Source organism: Nyctibius grandis, chromosome 2 (genome assembly GCF_013368605.1).
Source record: "Nyctibius grandis isolate bNycGra1 chromosome 2, bNycGra1.pri, whole genome shotgun sequence".
Classification (NCBI taxonomy): domain Eukaryota; kingdom Metazoa; phylum Chordata; class Aves; order Nyctibiiformes; family Nyctibiidae; genus Nyctibius; species Nyctibius grandis.
Genome location: NC_090659.1, coordinates 94,466,431 through 94,493,299, shown reverse-complemented (window position 1 = coordinate 94,493,299; position 26,869 = coordinate 94,466,431). Strand labels below are relative to the sequence as shown.

General features: G+C 35.6%; 1 protein-coding gene across 3 annotated transcripts in view; it reads right to left on the bottom strand.

Annotated features, from left to right (window-relative positions):
- LRCH1 (leucine rich repeats and calponin homology domain containing 1) overlaps positions 1–26,869 on the bottom strand; it is a 134,948-nt gene that overhangs the window by 24,065 nt on the left and 84,014 nt on the right. For all 3 annotated transcript variants that reach the window (XR_011050293.1, XM_068424951.1, XM_068424950.1), the window contains exons 9-16: positions 26,300–26,412; positions 22,410–22,477; positions 21,258–21,344; positions 18,481–18,517; positions 17,659–17,772; positions 15,451–15,498; positions 14,164–14,236; positions 3,241–3,350 (exon numbers count right to left, since the gene is read on the bottom strand). Coding sequence is in view for 2 of the 3 variants with exons in the window: in XM_068424951.1 (XP_068281052.1) it covers positions 3,241–3,350; positions 14,164–14,236; positions 15,451–15,498; positions 17,659–17,772; positions 18,481–18,517; positions 21,258–21,344; positions 22,410–22,477; positions 26,300–26,412 (650 nt within the window). In the remaining variant the exon portion in view is untranslated. The remainder of the gene's footprint in view (positions 1–3,240; positions 3,351–14,163; positions 14,237–15,450; positions 15,499–17,658; positions 17,773–18,480; positions 18,518–21,257; positions 21,345–22,409; positions 22,478–26,299; positions 26,413–26,869) is intronic.

Here is a 26,869-nt window from a genome sequence, read left to right as displayed (position 1 = left end):
ATCTGTGCTGAGTGTTTTAGACGAAAATAGATTATTCTCTTTAGAATCAAAGCAAAGTGTAGGTTGGAAGGAATTTCTGAAGGTCACCTGGTCTAACAAATTTGAAATTAGATCAGAGCGTTGGTTAGTTAAGTTCTAGATATCTGCAAGGAAGGAGATTCCACAACACCTCTAGGCAACCTTGTTCAGTGTTTCAGCCCCCTTATTGCAAAGAATTTTCTCCTTATAGCTACTTGAAATTTCTTTCTCTGCAATTTGTGCCATTACCCCTCATTCTTTCACTGTTAATCTTTAAAAAGCCTGGCTTTATCTTCTCTATTACTACCCTTCAGGTGGCTGAGGACAGTCATATGATATTCTTAGCACTCTTTTCTCCAAGCGAAAGAAATCCATCTCTTAGCTTCATCCTCATATATCCTTTGGTTGTGTGCCCTCACCATGAAGTAGCTTCCACTGAACTCACTCTGGGGTTTCATTATATTTTCTCAGTTTTTCTTTTACTAGACACACCACTCAAGTACTCACACATATGGTCTCACAAGTGCCAAACGAGAGAGTGCATCGCGTATAATAATATATTTTGCTTTCACCTTGGATTAATTCATACATTAGAAAACATTTCTGGTATATGAAATACGTACAGAAATTTATACATTAGGAATACGTTTTGAGGCTTTTTTCCAAATATGTTACAAACAGGTTTATATAAGTTAATGAATTAAAAATTCCTTCTCTTAAAAAACGGATTTGCCTGTTGAGAGGCTACTCAGTATAGACCAGGGTGCTTTTTTTTTAAATGAGCACAGCCTACCTACAACACTATTTCAATGCCAGTTCATGGTTTGAGACTAGATTTAATTAAAATTGAAGACTTCAAGAAGTGGATCAATTCTCTTTCGATTTTGTCACCATTTAAGAACTGCTCTCTTTTTCAAAATCATCCATGCTACAGCAGTAGACAATTTGTTCCACGTAGCATGTTAAAACTACTGAAAGTTTAACCTTTGAGTGACAAAAATCAACCAGTAATTCTTGCTAGACTCTACTGCTCAAGAGTAAGAGACGAATCACTCTCACAATGACAACTGTCTGAAGTGACCACAGATGTATACAAAATCAAATGGCTCAGATGGAGGAAAAATAAGTATGTCTCTGAAGAAAAAGTTTTATGAAATGGAACAATTTCTGTAAAAACACACCATTCTAAAAAAAAGAGGAGAATGGATGGAGGAAACACCAATGTTCTCACAATATATGGCTCAGGTGAAGTGGTTGAGCTAAAGGTAACTGTGCATTTAGATTTCTAAATAAGGAACCTGAGTACTGTAATAGTTGTTCTTGTTTAGTGCCCAGCTTGGTTAAGGCTGCAGGTTCGGTGGAGTCTCACTAAATTCTAACATACCATGAAACGATTCAAAAGCAAAATATACTAACAGATACTTATTCGATAAGTATGAACTTAATTACTTACATGTTCTGGGCTATTTTCTTGTACACTACATAATGAGATGGTCTGGAGGTTGCTTCTTTCACTAAAGGACCCAGTATACCAGAGTAAAGTTTATTAATTCAAAAAAATCTCAGTATGTGCTTCCAAACAGGGCTTATCTTCTAGCTTCTGTCACCACTCTGTGACTTGTAATCAAACTTCTTACAAGAGACAACAGACCTTCCATTTCAGGACACACTGCTTCAGAGTGAGGGGCAAAGAAGGATAGTGCATCGAGCTGAAGGTCAATAACACATTAAACCGTACTACTGGTAATACCTATAATAATACAGTGTAAAGATATCCTTATTAAGCCTCCATGATCACGCCTGATATGGTGAATAACCTTGTTCTACTTTTCAGTGTGAGGATTAGCTGAATTAATGCACAAGGCAGGAACCTTGAGGACATTATTTTTAGGAACAATTACTTAGGGACTTGCTACATACTTGTGGTAACCATTAAAAGAAATGTAAAAAGCGACATTGACGTTGCTGACTAGACTATGCTCAGAAGAACTAAATCCTACTGCAGTCTGTTACTGCTACTTCCATTTTCTTCTCCATTACCAATAAGTCTGTCTCATCTATTTCCTGCATCTTGTCCTTTTGGCACCATCCAAGTTTAGAATTGGCAATATACTACATTCAATCAACTATGCTGAATCTTCAGCAAGATCTGTTCTCTTCAAAAATTCAGCAAGACAAAGTAAGATTAATCCAGACTTAAAGCAGGTGAGGGCCTGAGGTAATAGAATCAAGACCTAAAAGTCCTCATAGTTCTACATTAAACAACCCAGCTGTGAAACACTATTTGGCAAAGAGAAAAAAGCAAACCCTTTTGCTTTAAAATTACATAACACAAGACATGTTATTTAAAATAAATGAATAATTTTGGAATTAATCATTCCATGAAGTTAATGACATAAGAACAAATAATCTTGTAATTTAGTTGCAATATCAAAGTCACCTACCACACTTTCAGGATTTGCACTGTGTTTAAGAGTGCAATGATACAATCTCTTCTGTTGGTAACAGGACATAACTGGAAACCTTGACAGGTTCAGGCTCACAACATTCCTTGTGGCAACGGCTGTCATTTTTTTTTTTTCTTGACACAAGTATGTGTCACACAAACAGCACTACCTAGGTATTAGCTGTGTAACAGTGACCCTATGCAACCATATGCAGCAATTTTTGCATCAGCCTCTAGCTTCTATATTCAAGACAATATATCAGGAAACCATCTTGTATATTCAGATCTTCAAATGATGAAATATTCATTTCATTCCTAAGAAAGTTGTTTCAAGCATTAGTTTCAAGCATGCATAAAAAAAAAAGTTTCTAACTTCAGCTTTATCTAATAGACTTCATTATGCCTTTTACTTGCTAGACTGAAGACTTCTCCAGCTGTTAAGGAAATAGTTTCTAGACCTCTCTACCTCTTAAGTGATCACTTCATCCCTTCTGATGAAATTAAATAAATTCTTAATTCCACCAGTGCAAGGCATGCTGTTTAACTGTATGTCATTCAGGTAACTCCCATTATTACTTCCCATTTTTACAAAACCTTTCCTGAAGTACAGGCATCTGACCGTGATAAAGCATTTCAGGAATAGTCTCATCAATGTGATTTCCAGAGGTAACATTGCCTCATTTAACCTTTTTAATATTTTCCTACTTAGACAACTTTCCCAAAGAAAAATTAAAAAATACATTCCATTAGCACAAATTACTTCTATCAACACATACCTCACGTAGCTGTTCCACAAGCTCTCGCTCTTCTCTCATCTGCTCCATTTTCCTTCGAATTGTAAATTGTGGGTCTATTGATTCCAAATTTCTTTGTGGCCTTAAGAACACTACAATTTTAAAAAAAAAGATAGATTTTAGTTTAAGAACTAACACCTTGATTTATTAACTTCTAAATGAAGCAATATCCTTAGGCATGCCTTCAGCAAAAACTGTTAGAAAATTTCTCCATTCTCAGGAGAACAGAAAAATCTGATCTTGGATTACAATCATAAACGGTTATTTTCTGGATATTGCTCTGAACAGCATCATGCACCATCAATGGAGTGGATAATTTTTCAGCCAAATCCTAATCTCAACTGGCAAGTTTCATCAGATGATTAAGCACCAGCACTGTCCCTTAGAGATTCTGATCTGTACAAAACTTTGTATCTAATGTGGCAGGAAACACTTATTCTTTTAAGTAGAACCCTCTCCTACAAGATGCCGAGTTGTGTAACAAGCTGTGAAAAGCAGTTTCCTACACAGGACAAACTGCTTACAAGATAAGGTTATACTAAAAACACCCCACCCACCAAAGACAGACTAATGTAGGCAGACTTAGCCATTCAGTAAGTCTGCCTACATTAAAAAGTGATATTGCAAATGTAGCATTGCACAACCTCTTCACAGTCCCTCCCACCAATCCTAGTACTGTCGACTGTATCACTTTGCCCACATACAGTTCCTTGAAAGAATTACATGAAAGCTCTGCACATATGCACCTTTACACTTTCTTTTTTGTGATCAATGACTGTTTTGAAGGGTTCTGAAGAACAAGATGATGTACGTTCAAAATGCAGCTGCCACCTGTTTGCCACTTTGCCATTTTGTTTCACAAAATGCAACTGTCACCTGTTTGCCACTCAAATTACAGGCTAACTCGATTATTATGGAAAATGATACTGCTTAAAAGAAAGAAGTGGTTTGTATTATTACTTTCCCGCCTCTCTCCTGAACGCAACATGAAACCCTAAGTACCAATTAATGGGGTGGAAAGTATAAAGCCTAGAAACCTCTGGTTTTACATGCAGCTACTACTTGGTCTCAATTTTGTTAATTTAATGCCATTAAAGAAACAGAGGCTAATTTCTGGGTCAATAAGTAAGAGGATAGAAGAGAGGAACCTTTTGTTTCCTAACAGGAATATCAGAAAATTGGAAGTGTATGAATTGTCAATAGCACCTACTAGAGGAGTGAAAAATGATTAATTAGAAAGGTACACATGGGTGTAATCACAGTAATTCTGATGTTCCATTAAAAATTGTGGCACATCAGTCATTTTATTTAGGCTGTGATTTGGGTAATAGGCTGAATTTTAAACATCAGTCCTCAAAATATCTAACAAATTAAAAAACTGAACTCCTGGTAGAAGGAATTTCATCTACATTCTGACCAAAAGTGAACTGTTTAATGAAGGCCCCAACTCAGTTCAGGGCCAACATACAAAATTGTACCCTCTGACATCTAGGGCTCAGATAAACAAGACAAAGTTTCTGTACAAGAAATACTTTGAAATCTCGGACAAATCTAGTCACCAGGAATCTCACCTAACTGTATGCAGGTCGGTTAAGTAACAAAAATAATAATCTAAGCTACTTCTCTTGCCAAAGGGACAGACAAACACAACCTAATGCAGTTCAGCCAACAGGCAGTAGCTCCTTTATTTACTAAAAAATGAGCTTAAGGCAACAAACTCCTTACACATCCTTAGGTTACTTATCTGAGGCATCAAGATAGAATAAACTACGGCCAGTTACCAAACTTGCTTCCTTCCATTACTTGACTCACACATAGTTTTGACTTTTCACAGGTAAGTGAAATTTGCTACAGTGCTGTTAAATCAGTAATTTTAGGAAATGCCATACTAAAGGCTATTTGTTAAACAAAACTGCTTTTAAATAGAACGGCTAAATATTACAGTTTTATGCTAGTAAACTCTATCCTTTTTTATGTCATCAGAAATCCCACTGGCAGACTGGGAGAGCGTCCCAGAGAGAACGTGCAGCACAGAACTACAGATACCAACTGCAGCTCAGTTCCCTTCTCCAGGTGGACTACACAGCTTCACCAGTGTCACCATTCAGAAGGTTCTACACACAGGTACACACATAAAAAATAAATACAGTCATTATGCTGACCTCCCACACGTAACGTGAGAGTAGCAGAGCCTTGCCTTCAGATGTAATAGCTCCACAGTTTGACATTTAATCTTTGCCTTTTCAGAAGGCAAACTGCAAGCTTGGAATAGAATTCTGTTTCCAAAGCCAGTGTATCAACAGGCACGTGAGAGAGGCATATCTGTAACTATTACTGCACAAACCCGAACATACAAAGGCTGTTAACAGCTGTAACTACTGTTGTTATGAAGTATAACAATCCACATACCTGATTTAACTAAGCCATTTCAAAAGCATTATCATTTTAAACTAATTAATACATTGGTAAATTTCTGATGAAAGCACTCATATATGGTGAAAATTAAACAATTAGAAATATCTAAAATGTTATTTTATAAATCATATTGTAAATCATATAGTTTAGGATGGCTACAACAACAACAACAAAAAAAATCAACTCCCAAGTTTTCAAAGTGCAGAAACTCTTACCCAGGACTTCTATTAAACTACAGAATTGTACTGAATTAAAATTTCTGCATTAGCAACTAACAATTTATTGGAGACTGCTCCTAAATTTTTAAGAGGTGAAATAAAAATCTCCTGTCACATTTATTAAAAACTGCAGTTGCAATGTCTAAGATTTTAATTTTAGAAATAGTTCATTGTACAACTCTAATAACTGAGCTTTGCTACCTCTCACAGATGAAATACCTAGATAAAAACATGCTTGAAGAGTAATGCTATATTTAAATGCCACTGTAGCTTTATTAGCAGAAGCAAGACTTCAAACGATTCTCTATGAGAGCATTAGTTCATATTTATGTTCAATTTTGCAAGTATCAGAGCATTATTATGGACTTCATTCAGTTTGGCCACAGCTATCTTTGTTTAGGCCGTTGGTAAGTCAATATGAATGTCCCAGGATCTACTTCCTTCTGATTTCAGACTACAAACATCTGTTAATGAAAGTAAATATCAACATTACTTATTCAATTCCATTCATGAATGAGACATAACATTCCACCACGAGGAAAAAGGTAGGCTAATCGCAAGGCAGTGGGAAACTACAACTAACTAAAATAAAATAAGTTCAATTGATTAAAAACCAAAACAAACCCCCACATATTCAAAAGCATTAGTTATACAAGTTTCAGTTATATACTGAATTTAAAGAAAAATGTTTTAATACAGGAAGTTTTGGCAGTCCTGAGTATGGCTTGCTTCTCTGCATTACACACGTTTTCCAGCAAGGGGAGCGCGTATCTCACACAGACCTGAAGGTCTATTTTTAACTCTTTCCAAGAGTGAGATTCTGCTTTTTGAACGCATGGTCAATCAGTGTTATTATGTAATGCTTGTTCCAGCAATTTTTTTAAAAAAGTATTTTGTACAAGTCTCAACAAGTTAAATGGGTAATAGTTAATAACACGATATGTATTCGACGTACCACAGTCAAGGACAAGCTTCCTTGTGAAAATTTTTGGGTTTGTACTGAGTTACAATGCACATAGGTGCACTATTTATAGCACATCAAGAAATTTAGTGACCCCAGTACTTAGTTTGATAACATTATCCTTCAGGTAAACAACAATATGAATTAACCTGACTCTAAAAATAATAGACAAAAAGGTTGGACTAATGACAGGCAGAGATGAAGTCAGGGTAAAAGTTTATAGTTAGATTTCTCTTTGATTGATTTATTCAGTCCAAATTTAAGTAACAGTGAAGTTATTACAGAGTCATGTGCTAAATCAAAGCCTCCACAATGGTATGGACATTGGTCTTGGGAGACCTGTCTGTTCCAAGCCTTATAATCTCCCAGAAATTCTGGACTTAGCCTCCTCTATTACAGAGCTGTTGCCAGATAGTTATGTTAAAGATGACAAGAAGTATTAATATACTACATTGTTGCATGGCATTTCTCTATCAAAGGCTACACATACACTAGCAAGCTACACAGGGCTGGTGCATGGATCCTCAGCACTGGCCTGCACACATCGATACTGTTAACGTTGCTGTTTCCTGGTACAGTTTTGGTCTGCGCAAACCCACGTCTCTTCTACACAATGTTCTGGAGTAGCTTGAGGCACAGCACAGACAAAGGACACTCCCCAAAGTCAGCTTAAATGCAGCCATCCTGTTTTTGAAAGTAAGCGTGCTTAGGTATGAGTTTGAATCATGCTGTGCCAACTAACCTCAGCGCCAGAGAACGGTCTCTGGTCCATTTTACTTCCTACCATGGGAAGATACACTTTAGATAGCAAACTCTAAACAGAAAGGTAACAGTCCTGATTTTAAAAAAAGGAGTTCTAAAAGCACTTTTCTGTTGTAACAGCCCAAGGTAATAAATTTGCATTTGGCTTAAGATTTGAATGACATGAGACATCTAGCTGTTCCAAATGTACCAGCACACGCTAGTCTATACTGCTCATTTTATTTAGAAGAGTAAAACACTAACAAATTTAGATTAACATAGATCAAAATCTGCACTGCTAGAATTAGCTCTAGCTTTCCCCTTTCTCTGTTAGAATATTCATCAGCAAAAAGTCAAGTTAGTTTCATACCATCATTAACTAAATTCAGTTTTTCAACTTACTGTTATCACAATTCTTATATTCCATCTGCATTTCCTTTACAGAGCTGATTCCTTACATATGCCGTCTTCTATTGTTTTATAATCAAGAACACTGAGGCAATAACGAGTATTGTCAAGTAATGAACTGAACTAAGAATGTAGGCGTTCTAATCTAGATGTTGGCATTTACCATTTAAGATTTGTGGTCTTGGTTTCAGTCTGGTGCTTTTGACAGTTTCATTGCCTTCCAGGACCTAAACACCCTTCTAATTTAGGGCAACTGGAAGAACTTGGAAAAAAATACATCTGCCTAACAAATATTTATAAATGGTTTAATTGTCTAGGTTCCGTTTCTTCTGTCTGATATTAACTATTTATGTAGTAGATGACTGACAGCCCAAACATGGCCAGCTTTGCGTACTAGTGCCAAGACTCAATGTACTATGACAATAACACCCTAGAGAAAAATAAAACAAAAGCAGTAACACCATCCACTAATGTATCTGGCCTTCTCTATGCACAGAGAAGTCTGACAGCTTACTAACAGTTTTGTTGGACAGAAATCACTATTTTTGCTTAGCTGATTGTTTCAGCTTTGTTTCTTCATGGATTCCTCTTCTAATTAAGTTAGTTATGCACCTGCATCAATAACTGCAGATGGGAGCAGGATATTTTTATTAACAGTCAGTACCTATCAAAAAAAAATGCAGGAAAGACAGTAGCAAAATTAATTGCTGTTTGAGTACAACTTTTATAGACCCTTGAAAGTAAAGCAAGTAAATAAACCTATATTGAAAATAGTTCTTGGAGTAGATATCGTGGGAAAAGTTTTGCCAGACTTGAAAACAGTGACACTCTTCACTCATTTACTTTTGATACTACATATCCTACAGTAAATTAACGTGCATCCTCTGAGGTACTTAGTCTTATAAACATCCTCTCAAGAGTACTGTCTTTCATCCTTAGCCACAGGGGGCATTTGTTATATATTCAGGTTTCTGAAAACACAAAATTAAGTAAATTATATATGGAACACCTACCATTGTCACTGTCTCCTTCAGATGGGATACTGTAGCTAAAGTTGTCCCATGTTTGTGCCTGTGTAAGTGTGTTGAAGGAGATAGGAGGAAGACTGAGGGATGGGTCTGCTGGAGGGGAGTGATAGGCAGTCCGACCATGGTGGTATAAGGACCAGAGGGGGGATAAAATGGAGATAGCAGCATTTCATATATGGCATTAGGATTGTATGGTAATGACGAAGATGTAATTCAAAGGCGATTAATACAAAATGTGCAATTTTTGAGAAAAGAATGAAAGATGGTGCAGAATACAAAGAACGGAAAGTTATATGTTAGTACTTGCAACTCATACATTATATGCGCAGTTAAGGCTGTTAAGTTTAGCAAGATCATTGTAATGATCATTGTAATCATAGCACTTCACACGACTTGTTTACAACCAAGTTTTAAGAAAAAGTACCCATAGATTTTACATTATAGCCTGACAAAAACCTCAACTCTGTGAATCAGAATGAATATATCAGCAGTGAAGTTTCATCAATGAAAAGTTCAGAGAATAAGAATTTTCGTATTTTTTGTAACTATGTAATAAGAACACTTCGTCCCCCAAAGACAAAGAAAATTTACACATCCATATGAAAATATTATTACAACTTCCCAGCCGATTTTGATAAGTAGCAACTACATTATCACTTGGATTCTTGTTCTGTTGAAGTATGTTCTGTAAATATATGTACGACAAACATTTTCCTTCTGTTTTAATTCGCTTAATAGTACATGCAGCACTACTTTTATTTCTTGCGGACTCCCCAGCAATAAGTGGGGGCCCACAATGGGCCCACCACCCTAGGAAAGTTCTGGTCCTCCGCAACTTTTACAGACTTTCCAGGGACAAGAACAGACATACAATACCTCCACCAAAGGGTGATCCTGAGTTTGCACCACAAGCTGTGGCAAACCTGCACTGCAGACAGTCTCCTAACAAGCACAAATTCAGTAATGATCCAACTGGGCTCCCTAAAGCACACAAAACTGCACATTTCCACAGAAGCTGCAACAGAGTCTGGAGACTATTCACCAGATGACTGTAAAAGCATGTCATGCCTACAGTTCATGACCACCCATCAACTCCCTATGGAGTTAAACTTGTACAGCAGTACAGTTGCTATTCTCCATCCATTCTGCCTTGTCTCCTTCAACTAGTCATGACAACATCTCTTATTTATTCCTCAAATCCTTCAGCAGACATTTTTATTCCTTCCCCACCACATCTACTCTGCACTTCTGTCTCCTGTCTTGATTGTGGTGAGGCTTTCCACCCAAGCTTTCCTCAAACCTCCATTCTACAGTGTTTCCGAACTGGACATTGACATCCTTAAAATACCTCCTCCCCGCTTATCTTCAGCACGTCATCCATCCTTTCAAAGCTTCCCACTCTGGTTTCCTATTTTCTGACGCAGAATTTAAATCTCTCCTCCTCTGCCCTTCACAATGATGTCACTCCTTAATGAGTTTTTCCTGTATCTGATCACAATGTTCCTTAACACTTCTGCCAGAAAAATTATTTCTTGGTTTCCTACAAATATTTTCATGTTTTATCCACTGAATCGTACACACAAGCAACATTCATGCTCCTCAAACTAAACTGGAGATTATAAACTACCTCTACTCTAAATGCTAAACCTTAACTCTAAATGAATTTAAAAAGTCCCTATTTAATGCCATTCCAAATTAATAATCATAAGGAACTTAATCACATAGACTTTCTCCTTCCCACAATTCTGGAATCTGTATTAACATGATGATAATTCAGACAGTGTCATATAAAACTTCACCTTAAACTTCTCTTCACACTCAGCTGTTCAAGAGCTCGCTCTCTCTTTAGCCATGCCTTTTCCCAAAGCCAGTTTACTGCTTCTGGCTATTGGGACACCAGATCAGCTGAACCTGAGAGTCAGCACAACTTAAACTCTGAACAGAGCCCACACTGGGTAAGAGAATACAGATTTATGGCAAATGATAAACAGTTTTTAATTATGCTGGCAATTAGGATTCATTATTTTCCAAAGAACACAGATGATGCACTTAGGGAAGAAAACAAATAGAAGGAATAAATATCCAGAGATTAGAACAATAGCAACTAGCACTCAAAAGAGGGAAAAATACTGTCAAGTTCTAACAATCATTATGTATTCCAACAAACTTGAAAGACAGTGAGGCAAACATGTCCACAGACACTAACATTGTGCTTCAAATTCTCTACTCATTACCGAAATTAAGACACTGGATTCACAAGTAAAATTACGCTAAGTAAACAGTTGCAAGGGAACAACTTTTCACTTCACAGCACAAACTGCTTTGTGATTTTGAGTTTTGTCAGTGCTTCTTCTAGCCTCTGAAGGTACAATTTTTTTTTGTTTGTTTGTTTCTCTGTGTTGCTGTCACCTTGTTCAGCAGAAACTATGAAACACAGTGACCTCAAAATGGAACAGAACAAAAGCAAAAAATATTCTTGAGTCCTCCAAGATGTATTAGTAGCTGTTCAGGCTTCGAGGCCTGGTATGTTAAAGATATCGTGGCAAGAACTTTGCAACACTCAGTTTCAACAATTAGCAGCACTCTGAACATTTTAATCAATTCATGAATCAAGCACAAAGAGTTTAAATTTATTAACTATTTTGAGTCATTCCTTTTTAGAGAGCAAAAGCACTTTCCAAGAGCAAAACTGTGGTTCTAAGGAAACTTGTAATTATTGGTTCTTTTCAACAGTAATTTTTTCAGGTTTTCAAATATAATGTGAATTTGAGAATCCCATACTCTGTGAAAGTATTTAAAATACAGGAGGAAATATTCTGAGAAATTAAAAAATCCTCTCCCTCTTTACCTTCTGTGTAAACATCTGACTCCTGAAAAGAATCTGTCAAGAAGTCAAAACACATTCATTACCTTGCAAAATATTTTCTTTGCGTACCATGTCAGCCACCAGATATGAATTTTCCCCAATGTTTTGCCTAGCTTTGAAATGAAAGAATAAAAGGGCCTTCAGTCCTGAACACATATCATTATGTACTAATACAGAAGTTTAAGCCACTGTGGTTTATCCTCTGGAAACACTTCCATTTGTGTGTGTACTTCAAAAAGCTGGAATCCTTACCAGAAGTCTAGAACAGTTTACTTTCACCTTTCCAAGAGACATAAATCATTACGAAATGACGAGGCGGGGAAAAAAAAGGTCAAATAGAAAGCAACATTCATTTAAAATAGATGAAAATAAATACAGTGAAAATAAACTCTCAAATTTCAGAAACGTATGGTTGCATGTATTTTCATTGAAAATTTGCCACTATTTTTTTCCACAGAACACGAGGTACAAATTTCAGTTAGAACATTTTAGTGTTCTTTTAATCTTGCACACAGATTTAAAAGATTCATAGAAGCAGGTAATTTAAACGTGAGCTCTAATGAAATTAAATAGCTAAAACTCATTTTCAATGTGCACATCTGGTCTTCTATCATGCAGCTTGGTGGATCTGTTGCAAAGGACTGCAACCATTGCAATGCAGTCTTCCTAGAAACCCTCTAAAAAAATGACTCACTGGGTTATTTTGCCGTGACCTATTACAGTCATTAAGTTTAGGACATATTGGCGCACTGATATACCAAGATTTGGAAGCGCACATTAAACTAACACTTGAACAAGAAGTCACGGTCTTGCATTCTCTCCCACAATGCTTCCAGTCCCCAGCAGCAGACTGCACTGGCAGCTCAGCAAAACACAGGCTATATCCCGTGAAAGTAGCAACATGGCGTGGGCCCATTTGCCTTCATATGTCTTTCCCCTAACAGTGTTATCGCAACACTGGCACTGGACTGTGCAATATTACTCAATGTTTTATTTTTTCCAAATCCTGAAAGGACACGTTTGCTTATAATTCAACCCATACTTTAAATATACAGAGAAACAGCAACATCTCTAAAGCCTCAGGAACATACAAGAGTAGAGACAGAGTTTAACAGTCCAACAAACTAAGAAATGCAACCGAGCAGATCTGTCAAACTGTACATCATAACTACATGAGAAATTTAAAATATACTCTTCATGAAATAAGGTTGGTTCAATACCATTTTCTTTGCTTTTTAAAACTTTTTTTTAATAAAACCAAATCTATGGGTACAATTTCTTAAACACTCGAATGTGAAACTGCTGCCATATTGCCAAGATATTTTGTTATGGAAACTACAAGCTTGTAATGGTTTACCAGCATTTGATTAAAAGCATTTGTCGTGAATGCGAGAAACCAGAATTAGTCTCAGGACGCTGAAACATACTGAAAAAGCTACAGTTATTCTTTCAAGGTGATGTGAAATGACTTAACATATTGACCACCTCAGCATGGAGAAGATACAAACTGAGTTTAATCCTGTAGCTAATCCTGTTTTTAAAGGAAGCTGTTATCCGAGTCCTCAAATACATCAATAGGGTTTTTTGGGGCTTTTTTATTTTCTGGGGGTTTTTTTAATAAATAAAATGCTGCTGTTAAAAGACTGACGGTTACGCAGTTTAGCACATTGCAAATTCATTAAACTCAGCCGCTGGCTGAGGTAAACATCTAATCTTCCTATAATGCTTGATCCTTACACAAGCATAACTACTGAAGGACTCATTGCAAAGAGCAATTGTCAAAGCAATGCATAAGTGTTTTCCAAACAAGCCTAATTATTCACATATATTATTCAACAAAATCTGATCTGTATCCTACATACCAATTAAGCAAAAATCATATTTCAATTCGTATGTCAGCACAGATGATATATATGTGTAGGTATGTATAAAATATGTGTATTTATATATATATATACACATATTTTTAAGCATATATATGTATAATTTTATAAAATACCTAATTTATTAGTAAGGGATGAGAATTGATCCATATATAATGTGCCAAATACATACTTGTTACAAATTCAATCTTGATTCCAACCTATAACCTTAAAATGTTTTACTCTTCTTCTAACTTCTAACAGAATTCTGTGATTCTGTAACTGTTGTACAGAATATGTTTCATCACTGCCTTCTTAAGGGAAAAAAAATACAGACAACTATTAATAACACAGATGAAAAAAAAAAAAGTACACACAAACTGGTTAATTTTCTTCCCCACATTACCTGATCGTGGCTTCAGGCCAAAAGGGATTGTGGTGTTTGTAGTAGGAGACATTGTCGGACTTCTATCCTTGTTCTGTGTAATTGAAGAACATAAATCTAAGTAAGAGTAACATCCAGAATATCTCAGCACAACTGACTGTATAAAATGCAAAAGTTAACAATACTGCATGCCACAACTATTCCACCATAGTCTGATCACAAAATAGCCTCAAACCTATGATAATCTCGCTTTTTTATTCCATCCGATCTCTTTTCTGGAAAAGACAAGTTTCTGACCAAAGACTGCAGGATATTCCCCCTAGGTATAAATAAGCTCAATTATTTCTCAGTTTTATCCCATGTGATCATTTGGTTCCATCAAACACACGTTTTTGTGGCACAGTACATTTAGAAAAACAAAACAAAGACATTTTTTCCTTAGATACGTTTGTTTCTTTTACAAAATTAATTACCATTGTGCATGGTATTTTCCATGCAACACTGAACTGCTGCCTACAAAGTAGAAAAGAGGAAGTTAAGCATACACCTCAGAGCAGCATCACACTTGACCCTGAACTAGGCTAACAGTTGCAGCAGGAAGAATGGAGTAGCAGCATACAGCAGAAGGTGAGGTATAATCATCACATCACCAACAGTAACATAGAAAGAGTCCCATAACCAACCTCCATAATGGGAAACCTATTTAAAAAGTGATTCCTCAGGGAGCCAGGAACTATAGGAGTCCCATCACCAAGACTGGTGGAAGGTGGCTGGGTGCTCACGAATTTGCAAGATGCTCATACACAGTGTAATGTAAAGGGAGAAGCTCTGCTTCTGCACAGAAAATATGAAGGGAAAAAAGTGTCCATAAGGAGCTCCCTACAGTTTCCCTTTTTGACCTCCTTCTGACATTCACACTGTGAAAGCGACAGGATGAATAAAATCAGACTCCTCTCTGAAAACTAATGAAGGACATGACACAACTGCACAAAAAGAAATTGCACTGTAATCAACAGACACTCTTGTGGAACAAAGAAGAGTTAAAAAAAGAAAATATGGCAGAACAAACGAAATGTAAAAAAATTAAATGTACTAAACTACATAACTCAGAAACAAGTTCATCAGAAAGTATATTTTTATACCCTAGTAAATCTTAAGACAAGAATAAACCACAGGCCAAATAAACCACATAGCTATTACTGACGAGCTCAGCCAATTTTCTGTGATATTCAATTACATGTTTCATTTAGTATATGAACCATTCATAGAAAACATACAAAAGACAAACAAATGACACTAGCATCTTACCTCATTGTGAGAGGTTTGCCCACTTGTATTCCAAACAATTACATCATTCTGCGTGTTTGGGAAAAAAAAAAGACCATTTCAGCAACTATATTAGTGATGCACCACAACAGGATATTTTACTCATGATATTCACACACACATTAATACTTAATTCTTTTTTTCACTGAAACAATTAATTTTCATGAATAATAAATACTTTTCTTGCTAGTTAAACAACATTTTAAAAAAAGTTGTGGAAATTATTTGCACAATTTGTCATTCATTTTTTAGTTTCAATCCTAACTGATTATAACTGCATTTATAAGATTTCTGTGTTTCTTAGTTTAAAGACAGTATCCAATTTTGTTTCACAGATTTTTGTAATTAAACTATCCCCAAGTTTAATATGCAAATATACATTTTTAATATAGATTTGAAGAGAGAAGTATTCTGTAAGCAATTAATTTTATAACTGCAATATAACATACCTTTCGTTACCACTTCTGCTATAGTTAAATTGGAAACGTGTAAATCACGTTAATAAATATGAAATACAATCATTAATTCTGCATCAATCATAACTCATCAGCAGAAACACTGCTTGCATAAATAAAAACAAAATTATAATTCAATTCAAAATCATTTCCTTATGGTCAATTTTTTTTTAATCAATAGAAAATGGAAGCAAAAATAAAAGATGGCACTTGGAACACTTTGTCCCAACAGTCACAGAGCTTTCCAAAACTTAGCAAGATGGGAAGGAAGATTGCACACCCATTTTGCTTCATGACCTTTCTTAGCTACTTTTCAAGCTGAAAAAAAATTCTTCAGCTTTAGACATCTTTCGTAATATTACCTCAACCACTGTATTAGCTAGAATAAACAGAAAGAAAGCTTACTCATCTGATCCCAGCCAGTTCTACGCAGGGACTTGCATGCTTGAGCACTCCTGTGCTCAAGGGACTACGCTCTTGTGACAGACGTGCCAGTTATGCCTACACTGCTGGTCTAATCTCTCTCACCACATGTAGGTCACTAGTCAGAATTCTGAATTTATGCTGAATTGAATTAACTTAGTAACACAAGTGCTTACTGTACTACACAGAATGTAGCATGATTAAAAACTTGCTTTTGCAAGATGTGTTTCCATTTCATGGAACGTGCCCAGTGCTTTCACCTGCATAACGCAGTCCAGATCAGGCCCTCTACAAGTGTTTATGCAGATTTATTTCTTCTTTTTAAAAGGTTCTTAAAAGTGAATCAGCAGTGTCCTTGTTAAACAGTTCATCAAAAAACAGAGACCACACACATTTTGACACTGATTTAGCCTTATCCGTTGATCTCACCAATGTAGTAAGAACTGTTCCAAATAAAGTTCAGTAACCCCAATGTACAACAATATAACAGAAGAGATGAACCAACTCAATTTTTTTGAATTTGATATTTTAAAGAAAAAACAAAGACAAAATTAAGACTAACAAAGTCACAAGGATATCATAGGAATATTTGATGGTAATGATGATTATACATAAGAATATTTGAAAAGCATCAAGATAAACCAGATTCAATCCATGTCTGGATAAGACAGACCAAATTAAGGTACCACCAATACAGACAGAATATTATGTATTTTTTTTCTCAGACCATTCTTGCAAGAGCAGTCACAAAAATCCCTATACAAACAAGTTCTGAAATAATAACATATGCACCAAATACTTAAATTAGATTTTTTCATAGTTCCTCATTTCTGGATCATTGCAATGTACACAAAACTTAAAATATTTTTGAAACTTTAAAACTATCATCTCAACCTATATACAGTCTGTTTGTAATATTAAACACATTAAAAATACTGCTGTTAACAAAAACTTAGCAGCTTACATAACTACAAGAGTATTTGGGGTGAGGGGGAAGAGGAGTCAGGTGTTTCATTTTATTGAAGATCTAACTTTGAGGTGACTTATTTTTTCCAGGGGAACACAACCACTGCAACTACTATAGAGTTTATGGGAAGAAAAGACTTAATTTCATTGTATCAGTTTTTTCCCCGAGAGACTGGTCTTAATCAGATTCCCATTTACAGCCAAACCTTGAGATTAATGCTAAGGCAAAAAAAACCAACAAAACCCACTGGGCCTAAACCCACTATTATCTCCACACACAAATTGACAGAATGCAATGATCCATTCCAAATGTTTCCACACTTATTGCGTCTAGACACCTCCATACCTGACACAACGACCATTTTTCACCCTGTTCACAAGTTCTCACTTCAGGCTTTGCTTTCTCCATAATCAACTCCCTCCTCCTCTGAAATTCTAGTTCCTCTTCAGCATTTTCTCTCTGTAAGATAAATAACTCTTTAGACTGTGTAACACTGGAAATAGAAATGTATCTTTTTTTGCATAACATTACCTTACAAGTATTTCACAAAATACTGTGATGAAAAGTGAACAACAAGTAAGCAGATACTATATACTTGCAGTTCCAGTGCTAACAGGTAGATAATGTAAATCTAAACAAAGTATGTCATAAAGAATACCAGTTCACCAGTCAGGATACAGATCAAATAATAAGCAGCATATATCCCACTGTAAAACTCCAAATCATACTTTATATACTCTCTGTAACTATAGTGACAGACAGTACTCTGGGAGAACATTCATATTTAATTTAAAAAATCTTTTTGGGTTATCCTTAATGAATGTACTGTTTTCCTACAGCAGAACAGGGAGATAGCAGGGTGGGATGGTAGATGAATATGCATAGATGAGCTATGAACCAGCATACATGAAAGTCATACACGGGGAAAAAAAACTAAGATGAAAAAGTAACTGATAAACCCAGAAAAAATTTATAAAAACACATATAAAAATTAAAAATAATTCCATAAAAAACTTAATGAAGAATTATTTTTGTCCTCCAATCTACTAATTTTTTCCCTTCTCTACTTGGTAGGATAATAATTGACGAAATTGTTGGCTCATGTCCTGCCTCCTCCCCCCCCCCCCCCCCCCCCGATATTTTGCAATAATACACTCATTAACGTACCTGACCAAGGGAAGACATCTCCACCTGCATTTGACAGCTATGTATAAAGATAAACAAATGCAAACATGTAATTCACTGTGTAGAAACTTGAATATGTTGAATCTAACAAACACATTATTTTTTTCTAAAGAAGGTAGATAAATACACTTTACTGTAGACTCCTGAAATTCTAAAGCTGTTGCTGGTTCCATGGGATACAGACTCACACCACTGCTTTCTGAAATATCCATGCTTAATCTGCAAGGTTTGAAATAAAAACATTGCACTGGGGTATAGCTTTGGTAACTATTCTGTTCAGTATTTATTTTCAAACAAAGGGATATATGAAATACTTTTATAGTTATGGTTCTAACCTGCTCAGTGTTATCTCTTAACAACTTTTTGAAATGCCTCCTGATGCTTCACTATCACCAGTTCAGTCAAAGCAACGTTAATGCTTTCCCCTCTGCAAAATGTCACCCTGAGCAATGGCTTGTATCAAAACAAAAGGACCTGTTTACTACTGACAAGCATGCCATTATCTAGAAGATTGTAGATTTCTATATCCAACTTCTAGCACCCTGTGTTCAAATAGAAGCCACAGCCCTGGTTAGATAGTCAAATTTAATTTACAGTGGATGAAAATAAAGCAGCGCAACAATAAATTCACAACAATGATCTGAAAGCAAGCAGTGAATATAGGAAAGGGAATATAGGAATCTGAAACAAACATCTGAAAATACTGAAAAGGGTTGAGTCTGAAATCTTTTTCTTTTTCAGAACTGAAATGCTGCTTATGTGCACATAGGGTATGCAGATTTGAAACTCTGCAGAACACCAGGACAACTGTAACTGGACAAGCATTTTACAAGTTTAATAGTCACACCCGTCAGCAAAAATAGCTCCAATTGATATGCTCTACTGAACTCTAGTCAGTACATGTTAGGCATGTCAGCATCACCTACTGTTTCAGCCGCTACAGTAGTTTATCCTTCTAACTCCTAAAATGTCTTCAGTGTGAGATAAAGATAATTCTGGCTAGAGTTAGTTATTTCAACTAGGTTATCCTGACTAGGTGATTAGAGTTGTACTGATGCACAAAGGAAACCTCTTTGGGGAAAGTTATAATTTTTGACATGCTCTAGGTTTAAGTTAGAAGCACATTAAGGCTTTTGTGCATCTTAAACTAAGGAGCAATGGAAGCACTTAAATTCCTTTGTGGATCAGGATAAAGACACAAAATCTATTTGGTATGAAAAACAAAATTTTCTCACGCTGCTTTACAGATTGCAAGTATATATAAACAGCCATGTAATCCAGTAATTATAAAAGCAATGATGAGGAACCCATGGCCCAGAGAATTGAAAGTCTACAGCATCATTTGGCAAGTATTAGGCACCCAGATGTGTCTTGCTGGGTAAGTCTGTATATTAACGTACAGGATACATACATTGAAAAGCTTATATAGTGCTCAGTAAATTAAAAATAAATACTCATATTTTAAGGTTAGAAAAAGAAAGTGCTGCCACAAAAAAAACAACACTATGTAAAAAAACCAGTAGAAAAATACAGACATGCATGACATGATTAGCCATTTTTAAAAGCCACATTTCGAATTTACTATAGTGTTACTAATGAAAGCACATCTGGATATGCATGGAACTAAAAAGCTTTCCGAATTTGTATGACTTTTTATTAAGCAAAAATACTTGTGATTCAAGTATTTAGTATATGATTCAAGAATTCAAGTATTCTTTATATGATTCAAAATAAAGCCAGATGATTGTCTCTCTAGAAATACTAACAAGAACGAATTTCTGTCCTAAAAAGTACAAAGGTCTGCTAGGTGAAAAAGCAGTATCAAAATAGGCACTTAAACTAAAGAACAGTGTAGCCACAAGAACAAACAGCTACACTGAACTGGCAAAGGGAGGAAGGAGAAACAAGGATACTTTAGGCTGGAAGCGACAACGAAGTTTCTAGTCTTCAGAGAAATTAAGCTCTAAACCAGCTACCTCATAGAAGTAATTATGAAAAATGAGTTACCTGGTTTTGAAATGAACTTAATCAATTTCGGAAGGTGGTTACACAAAAAAAAAGCAATAGCAAGCATCGGGACAGAATGACTTGTCAGTCCTTTTCAGTAGGACTAGCATTTACTTTCTTTTAAATACTTATTCCTTTGTTTAATCACAGATCCAGAGTTATTCCACCTGACTTTAGCCACTTAAAACAGGCACCTAAATTATAAAACCTTGCCTTCTGTAGTCAGGGGAAATCTAAATAACTTTCTCTTGCTGCCTCTTCCTCCTTCTCCTTTTGATTTCAGAGGGAGACTACAGAAACTCCACCACTAATTCAGGCACCTCCTTTACGTGCTCCATTAAAAGTGGGATGAAGCTGAGCCAGATGATGATCTTCTCCAATCCCCACAAAATACATCAAGTAAGTAGAGGAGAGCTTACAGTCTCTAGAAGAAATGTGACTATCCTAGACAAAACTTCAGAAAATCACAGCAGTGTGCATGAGATGAATGGTTAAGAGGTATCTCCACCTTTAAATTTAGGTTGCTTTTAAACCTGAAATCCTTCTTAATTTGCTGGGAATCTTGTCTAGATACTCAGAGAGAGAATGCAAGTTTCTTTCTAAACTATCTAAGCACCTCCTGAAAAACATCAGTATGCTAACAAAGCACCTCATAACTCCAGAGAATTTTCAATTATCAGTTAAATAATTCCAAAGCCATTCACCCAAATTTTAAATGCGTGCCATTAAGACACCAGCCATTGTAAGCATACCTGTTGGGATCTTGTAATAAATCTACTGCTTCTCTTAGTTGTTCTATCATTGCTATATCAATAGTTTGTTCTTCTGATAAATTTATTCTGTAACAGAAAACAAAAACATTCAAAAAAGAGGTACAAAAGCAATTATCAAGGGTAGCCTGAATTTCAGTCTGTAAGCTGTATCTTTCAACTGGCATGCAAATACTATAGTGGGGAAAAACCAGCTCTGTACACAGTAGTATGTGCTGAATTTATGGAAAGAGTTTCTTCTGAAAAAATTCTTCAGCACTTTGTCCTTAACAAAGCCCCCCAACCCAATACATACATGCATAAACAAATGTGATGAGCTAAAACTTTTAGCATTTCAGTAAAACAGACTGACTTCTAAGATTGAAAATTTATTTACCAACATTTGACTTTTATTAACTGCACTCATCACATATATTGTTTTAACATAAGTACTAAATACAATGATTCTTTCAATGGACCAGCATGCTTTCTTTTCCTTTTCAACATCTGTAATTCTTTTTGGGGTTCAGAAACACAATCACCTGTTAGTTCTGGCAATAAGGCTCTTTCAGAAAGCACTTATTCTTCCCTTTCTTCAGTTTTTTTTTTTTAATCATATAGGACTCCACTGCTCTGCTTAGTGACAACTTCACAGTACATTGTTATGCTAGATCCCCTTTTCTTATGCACTGTTCTCAGAAACTGATACTCGCTTGCTCTGCTCTTGAATTAATGACTATGAATTAATGATTGCTTCAGGGTTAAAATTATGACAAAAGAAGAAAAAAGTCTGAGAGATTTTTTCCAATTAAATTACATTTTTTAAAATGTACATTAAATTTAGATCTTACAAGTTTTGATAAAATCCTTTTTTACCAATGCCATTAACAGAATAAATATCAAAATATTTAGTTAAAAAGCTTGCATTGTACATAGATAAAAAATATTACAGCACTATTGGTGCTTACAAGTTAATTAGTTGTAATACAACATACACTCTATTCTGCAATAACGTGTAAAACATTGAGCACACAGGCTGTGCTTCTCTCATGCCTCCAAGTCTACAAAATTATTAACTGATAAGCAAATGTCAGTTCTGGTTAATCTAATTAAATGACACAGTTAATTACTTATAGATACATAAAAAATACTTACATTTCGTCTGTTTGCCATTGTGCGTCCTCTTCTATTCTCAATAATTCATCACACTCTGCTGCTCTGCTCTGTAAGCACATAAAAGTGATAACTGAGAACTGAACTTTGCAATTAAGTAGGCAGATAAATTTTGCTTTTAGACTCAGCACTGTCCTAATTTATGTAACAGTTTAGGGTGGCTTAGTTGATGCAATCCAACAATTCTGCTCCACTCCTCACTCTACCCGCTTTTAAGATACTGACTACAAGATCTTCTATTCACTGTTCAGATTTTATTGAGGTCAATAGCCCTTACCCTCCTTTAACTGTAAAAAGAAAGTCAAGCAGCATGAGAATTCGTTATTCTGTGTCCCAGATTTCATTTGTGCCTTTCTGGTGTATGCAAACAATGCTTCAATTAAGCATGACCCTAATTCTCCTCTTTACTTGCTCTCCTCCCACAGCCAGATTTGTTTACAGGGCAAGGAAATTCCAAATACGCAAACAGTAGCGATTATGTACTTCATCCATAATTGTTAACAGGACTCTTACTTGACAATTTTAACAGCCATGAATAACTTTTTTTTTAAATAAACCAGAACAAAACCTGCGTGCAACAATTCGTATCAGTCAGCCAGTTATTTAGGGCTCAATGTAGGCACAAATTAGAGCCCCCACTGCCCTACCTATAACTACGAAGTACTACTTATTAGAAAACATGACTCTCTCTTTTATGCTTCTATTTCGTGCTTTGCAATTTTATTTTCTCTTTCATCTCATATAGGCAGGAACACCCCAGTAGTTCAGCTGCCAGTAAAGACAGAAGCTCTCTGAATGGATGTGCATTTGTACTAGTAGAGAATGAACAGAGAAGCATTAAAGGAACTAGTAGAGAAACAGAGAAGCTTATCCTCGTCCATGTCATGTTTGGCACATCAGTCACATCATCCTGTACCAATAAACGCTACCCAACTCTGCCAGAATTTTCACTGAAGAGTGTACCAGCTTCCCTAACATTCCCCAAAGATGGCCCATTCTCCAGTAGAATGAATAAAGCCATTGTTTTTTCTTTTTCTTCTTCTTCTCCTTACAGGAATGAAGTATGTGATTTTTCCCATAAGAAGGGTGTATATCATAAAATGACAAAAATGCAGGACTTATTCTAAAATAAGGTATTCAGTCTCTGAGCATAATTATATAGATAAGATAAATAAAACCATGTAAATTAGAACTAACATTTGAAAAATTACAAAATCCTCCAAGCCTAAGCTCCTCTTTTGCACTGCAAGCTGTATTGATTCTATGTATGGTTTGGTTGACCAGAATTTTAATTTTAGAAGACTCCCCCACTGTCCCAAAAGGCATTCTAGTACATGACTAAATATAAACCAAAGAACACAACAGACTCAGAAATCTGCACAAGAAGGAAAATGCCCGGAGTTCAAAATCCTCAGAATAAAATGGATGTATTATCTGTTCAAGTCACCAACTGCTGATCCCAACTGCCATAATGTTAAGAAGATATCAACATTAAAATAAATTAAACTGCTCACTCTAGCAATATTCTTATACTGCAATTCAATACAGTAACCTATTATTTTACTAAACCAGTGTCTGCAACACATTATTTCAGATAATATTATCTTATTATCATAGAGGACTTTCCCAAGGGAATAGTCTTCAAATGGTACACTACTGAAAATCAAGATGATGACGTGAGAACAAGGAAAGGAAATACAAAGCATACACATAATATAAGGTACAGTCAGCTTCAGACGCGTGTTCTCCTTTTTCAGAGGAGAATGAAAGTATTCTATCCCCTTTTACCTAGTTCATCCACCTCAAATGTGTGCACTTGCTGAAAGTCTGTATGCAGGAAGCCTATGATCATTTGTTAACATTTTAACTATCTAAAAAGTATAATATAAAAGTCACAAAAGAACAAGTCAATATAAAATAACCTGTAGTGTCCTAAACATCCAGCAACTACAAATAACTCTTCCTAATAATCAATGAAGTTTTAGACAATACACTATTGCAATTTTAAACACTACTGAATTCACATTTGTGTTCGTAACTAACAAAAAATAATAAGTAACATGTATTTGCTATGTCAATAAAGTTTTCTGATAACTACATGTCTTCAGTAACTATGAAAGGGAAAAGGGTTTGGTTTTTTTTTCCTTTGTTTTTAAATGCTAGTCCTCTATGGCTGCCACCTTGGAGACTCTGCAACTAGCTGAAGAAGATCTGCAAGAGTTTTGTTGCTAGAAAAGGTTGCTCAAATAGAGAGATCTTTTGCAGAACCAGAAGTCTGCTTACAAGGAGCTGAAAGGCCACATCCTTTCTCTTTCCACTATTACTTCCCAGCACATTTTTTCCTATAAGGGATGGAAGATGGAAGTGATACAATGCCTCTGCCCCCCTTGAGAATCTCCACAGAAGGAGAAAATTGGTCTAAAAATATCCATACTAGATAATCCCTTCTGGCCTGTAAATCAAGAGGAGACGTCACATCCACAGGAATGCTACAAAATACTACTATTTCTCAAATATCTTTGCATTACAAAGGATCTAGCAAAAGTATCCAGCAAATAAATTTTCACAGAAAAACAAACACTTGCTCAAAATTTCTCTAGAATCTTTCAAAACCTCCTCAATCTACCTAACTACATTTAATTTATAAATTCATCAGGCAGTTCTTGGTATATAATAAAGCAAGTGAATTTCATGAGTTACCACACAACAGCAATCACTAATGATTCATAGTACATTTCTACGGATTCTATTGCAGCTTTCTCAGACATGTACATCTAGATATATTCCAGTAAACCTAGTGCCACAAATAGAAAAAAATGAGTAAATGACAATACAAATGGCAAAAATACAGCTTAAAACAGACAAAACGGCACAACAGAACAATTTCTAAAAGGTCATTCATTATGAAAACCAGTTCAAAATGAAAGGACATTTGACAGTTCCACGACAAGAAGCCACATTGCAGGAAGATGCCACATGACTGATAAGCAAGTACTCACTAACCATGACAGAAATACAAGAGTAATACTTTCAAATGGAGTAGGCAACTACCATGTTACAACATGTCTAACCAGCAATCCAGAGCACCGGTGTTCAGTAATGACCATCTCAGGGAAACTAAAGTGTCATCCAGACCTTTACATACAAAAAAGACTGGTGGGTATAATCTCAAAGTTTCTTACTGTGGGTAACCTGTGTTTTCTTACATACTTCATTATATACACGCATACATTTTGTGGTACCCACAAATATACACACAATTATTCAAATGCACTTTCCTATCTGCTGTAGCATCTACAAAGTTCATAACAGAGTTAGTGTATACTCCCAAAACCCATCAAGAAAGGAAGTTGCCAAATCTTGTAAGAGGTAGGTTCCTAGAATAACAGATTTTATTTCAGATTTGATATAATTTGTCTTTAAAGATCCCTCAATTTCTACTATAATTCTAAAATATTTAAGAAAATGTATTTTAATACCATAACATTATTTCATAACTTTAGCCACCACAGCTAACTCTGAAAGTCTTCTTGCATTTTACTAATGTAACAAATGCAAAAATTGCTCAATTCAAAATATAAAGCAAATAGTACAGAACATATCTGCCACTTTTTCTTAAAGCCTTAAACACAGATAAAGGATAACTCTCACATATACTAGAAATAGAGTTATGGGTAAATTGACCTCCTAGATTAATTATAATCACTTTAAACCTACCTGCTTATTTTTGCTTTCTGTATTTTTTATGACAATGAATATCAATTGCGGTCTCTTATTCATTAAAATATCTGCAGTTTGTCACTCCTGCTTGTGCTATATCTACAAAAGTAGTAAAGATATTTCCCCCCCATTTAAAATTGTCACAAACTTGCCTTAATGTAACTCATGAATTCAGTAGTAAGAGCATCCGATTCATCAAACTGGTTTCCTGTTTCTCTTGACTTATCATTGACAATCAAGTGAGAAGATCCCTGATGGAATTCCACTAATAACAATAAAAAAAAGATAAAAGAATGATTTCTAGTTCAGCTGAACATTTGTTACTCAACACAATATAAGTGTATTCAATTATAGAGCTCAAAAACAATCAAAGTTTAAATTCAAAGCATATTAAAAACCTAAGGAGTGATGCCAATTAATTTCAAAGTTGTAATAAATCAATACCTTGGCTCATATAGTTGTAGATCAGAAGCACCACAACAGGCATTGATGGAGTCAGTTTTGAACTACACCAAATACGTGTTGCCAGTACCAGTACAAGAACACAGCTGGACAGCTAGAGAGTATTTTAGGACATTCGAATGTCTCAGCCAGTGGCTTGCAGTTTAATGCAATTTCAGCGTTATTATACTATAACAAACACTCAAACTCTCAGCAGAACTCAAACCAAATGATTCAGAGCCTATGCCAATTTCTTGCTTCCAGAGGTATGAGGCAGTAGT